Here is a 3,947-nt window from a genome sequence, read left to right as displayed (position 1 = left end):
CCGCCCACAATGCTTCCACTGCGGAGAAGCCGGTCACACTCTCTGGTACTGCCCATACAGGAGAATGGGCATCCGAGGGTTCCCTTACGACGCCCCACGACCCCGACCCGGCCAGCGACCAGCCGAAATCGAGGGTTTTTTGCGTCGGGAAGGATACTCATCGCCGAGCCGCCTATCGCGTTCTCCGTCGCCATCGTCACCGCGCTAAGTATCTCCTAGCCGAGGCTACGCAGTGCGTGGACGCTTCCCCAGCCCCCGAAGGTTAACCTGAATAAAGCAGCCTCTGGAGGTGAGGTTGCTTCTGAGCGCAAGAACTAAGATCCTCCATCGACGAAAACAGAAGACCATGCCCCCTACGACGACGACGAACCCTACCACAACGACGACCCCTACGAAGACGACGACGACCCCTACGACGACGACGACCCCTACGACGACGACAAATACGACGACAAATACGACGACAAAAACTACAACTCCGACGACAACACCAACGACGACGACGACACGGCCAGATTTGAAGATTTTACCGCTGTCCTTACACCTTATTTGGAACGCTAAAGGACTAAGTTCTCGAAGAATTCTCCGTGTTTAATTCCATTTTAAAGCATCGAGACGATGCTTCTTTGGAAGGGGGGTAATGCCACGTATCATTGTAGTGTTTGTTCGTTCACGCTCAATGCAGCAGGAAAGGGTCGTTATCACTTTTGTTCGTGGCGCGAGAAGCGACCAGACTAATCTCGATTGTTCGCAGCCATGAAAGGCTGCATCTAGGTTTTTCCAGATTACCGTAGATGATCTTGACCTGTTATCTGGAAGTTTCCTTGCCGGCTTTAAATTGAGCGATGCCGCGAGCGGCGGACATTCGTAGTTCGACAAATGACGAGCCCGTTTGTTGCTTACGCCGTCGCCGAGTGATTGAGTTATTTTGCGGGCGCAAGTCAGCCCAAATAAAGAGTTTCGTTTCCAAGATTGGCTGGTGTCTTTCTGACGGCTGGACTGCCGTCACTACAACGTGACAATATATATATATATATATATATATATATATATATATATATATATATAGTAGTTGCAGGAGGTCTTGTCGTTCAATGGGCCAGGAAGACTTGTAGAAGAAGGGGTCACAACCTTGCAATTATCTTAATTTAATACCGACAGTTTCGGACGGAGGACCGTCCTTCCTCAGGGTATACACAAGAGGAAGGACGGTCCTCCGTCCGAAACTGTCGGTATTAAATTAAGATAATTGCAAGGTTGTGACCCTTATAAGCATATATAATATATATATAAGCATATATATATATATATATATATATATATATATATATATATATATATTATATATGCTTCATATATGGGCCACGGCACCGCCACTGCGATCCCACGTTCACCACTGATGTATCTACAGGTCCTGCTGCTGATATTCCTGGGCCGGCCATGGACGATGCACAAAACGGAAAGGCTCAACGACACAAGATCCCAGCTCGGCGCGTGTACGTCAACCGACTGCGGCCTATCAACATGTTTTTTGCCTGCTTCACCTATTCTGGATGCTCCGCCACTTCTGGACGCAGTGGTCGATTCCGTCTGGCAACGTGGGACTCTGACTGCTGATCGGGCGGTACAAAAGTGCGCGCCTTTCGACGCCCCTATGGGCCACGGCACCGCCACTGCGATCCCACGCTCACCACTGATGTATCTACAGGTCCTGCTGCTGATATTCCTGGGCCGGCCATGGACGATGCACAAGACGGAAAGGCTCAACGACACAAGATCCCAGCTCGGCGCGTCTACGTCAACCGACTGCGGCCTATCAACATGTTTTTTGCCTGCTTCACCTATTCTGGATGCTCCGCCACTTCTGGACGCAGTGGTCGATTCCGTCTGGCAACGTGGGACTCTAACTGCTGATCGGGCGGTACAAAAGTGCGCGCCTTTCGACGCCCCTCTGGGCCACGGCACCGCCACTGCGATCCCACGCTCACCACTGATGTATCTACAGGTCCTGCTGCTGATTTTCCTGGGCCGGCCATGGAGGATGCACAAGACGGAAAGGCTCTACGATACAAGCTCCCAGCTCGGCGCGTGTACGTCAACCGACTGCGGCCTATCAACATGTTTTCTGCCTGCTTCACCTATTCTGGATGCTCCGCCACTTCTGGACGCAGTGGTCGATTCCGTCTGGCAACGTGGGACTCTGACTGCTGGTCGGGCAGTACAAAAGTGCGCGCCTTTCGACGCCCCTCTGGGGCACGGCACCGCCACTGCGATCCCACGATCACCACTGATGTATCTGCAGGTTGATTACTATGACGCTTATTCTTACCGTGACAATGACGTCTGTCTTTTAGCGGTGTCGTGGCCACCTCATGTTTTGAAAAGTTTCCGCGCTGGTGTATCCTATTTATGGTGTCTGCTAGTTTTGGGAGGCGATGTCGAGCTAAACCCGGGACCCATGACTAAGACTCAAGAGGAAAAGCTGGACCTTGTGGCTGGTTACATCTTACGCCTTGAAGCTAGCAATGCAGTCCTTCAAGACTCTGTCAACAAAGTGCTTCAGATTCACGCAGACTTAAAAATTGACTTAGAAAAACTAACAAAGCGAGTTCACTATCTAGAGCAGAAATTTGCAACCGCACCATCTGCTGAGTTCGTCGTGAACAGTGACAAGGGTCTCGCAATTGTACAGGAAAAAACTGACGACCTTGAAAATCGCTCTAGGCGATCCAATGTTCTATTTTACGGTATAGATGATCCAGAGAAGTCGGAAAGTTGGGAGGAGTCTGAACGTCTCGTGAATGACTTTTGTAAAGAAAAACTTGGGCTTACTGTTGAATCTGTGTCCAGAGCACATCGCGTGGGCCACTTTTCTTCCGAGAAAAAGCGGCCTATCATAGCCAAATTTTTTAATGAAAGGGAAGTTGACACTGTCATGAGCCGCGGCTATAAATTAAAAAACACGAATTTAAGCATCTCGCGCGATTACTCCGAAGCCGTTCGCGAAAAGCGACGGAAGCTTCTCCAGTTTTCAAAATCTATTAAGAAAGATGGGGCTAAAGTGCGACTCGTTTTCAACAAGCTCTTCGTTAACGATGATCTTTACATGTGGAACACCAACGAAAGTCGAGCCATTCTTGTATCAGGGCGCGAGGATGGCGAATGACGTCCTCCCTCCGTTTCCGTTAACCTGAGTTCATCGACCACCTCACCTGCCAAATTACATTGTGGTAATGATAACGAATGGCTGTTTTTGTACACTAACATTAGAAGTGTTGTAGCTAACGGTATTGCACTATCAGCTTTCATCGATTCATGTCAAGCTTCTTTAGTGGTACTAACTGAGACGTGGCTGAACGACACTATTCATGATGTCAACATCTTTACCAGTGCATGCAATTTCAAAATTTTTCGCTGCGATAGACAATTGCGAAGGGGGGGCGGTGTTCTCATCGCGATAAAGGAAGAATTCATTGCCACACCTATCGTTATCGATTCTTTCCTTGAATGTGTCTGGGTTTCTTTGAATGATGGTGCATTTCGTGTCATCATCGGCGTTTTCTACCGTCCTCCCGACATGTCTGGTGCGTTTTCAGATGAATATCATCGGGTGCTCAGTGAAATATATGCGCGTTTTCCGAATTCCGCTGTTATTATATTTGGAGATTTTAATTTTCCAAGAATTAATTGGTCAACACTTTCCGTAGTGGACACAGATGCAGAAGCACATTATTTTCTCAGCACTTGCCTTGATTTTTCATTAACACAACTCATTAACCAACCAACACGATCAACTAAAGCCTCTTCCAATGTACTTGACTTAGTTCTCACAAACAAACCTGATATATTTTCAGGCATAACTCATGAGGAACGCATCTCTGACCACGATGTTATCACTGGGTACATTAAATTTCGCGCTAGTAAAAATATAACTACTAAAAAGAAAA

General features: G+C 48.0%; 1 protein-coding gene across 1 annotated transcript; it reads left to right on the top strand.

The window, feature by feature from the left end:
• Positions 1–1,696: 1,696 nt before the first annotated feature.
• On the top strand, positions 1,697–3,424 carry LOC149347417 (uncharacterized). The gene has a single exon (XM_089585573.1). It carries the CDS (start codon positions 1,697–1,699, stop codon positions 3,164–3,166), a length of 1,470 nt encoding a protein of 489 aa, XP_089441699.1. The 3' UTR covers positions 3,167–3,424.
• Positions 3,425–3,947: the final 523 nt, after the last annotated feature.

The sequence above is a fragment of the Amblyomma mixtum genome, chromosome 4 (genome assembly GCF_055824585.1).
Source record: "Amblyomma mixtum isolate Tamu chromosome 4, ASM5582458v1, whole genome shotgun sequence".
NCBI lineage: Eukaryota > Metazoa > Arthropoda > Arachnida > Ixodida > Ixodidae > Amblyomma > Amblyomma mixtum.
This window is presented reverse-complemented; position numbering and strand designations above follow the sequence as displayed.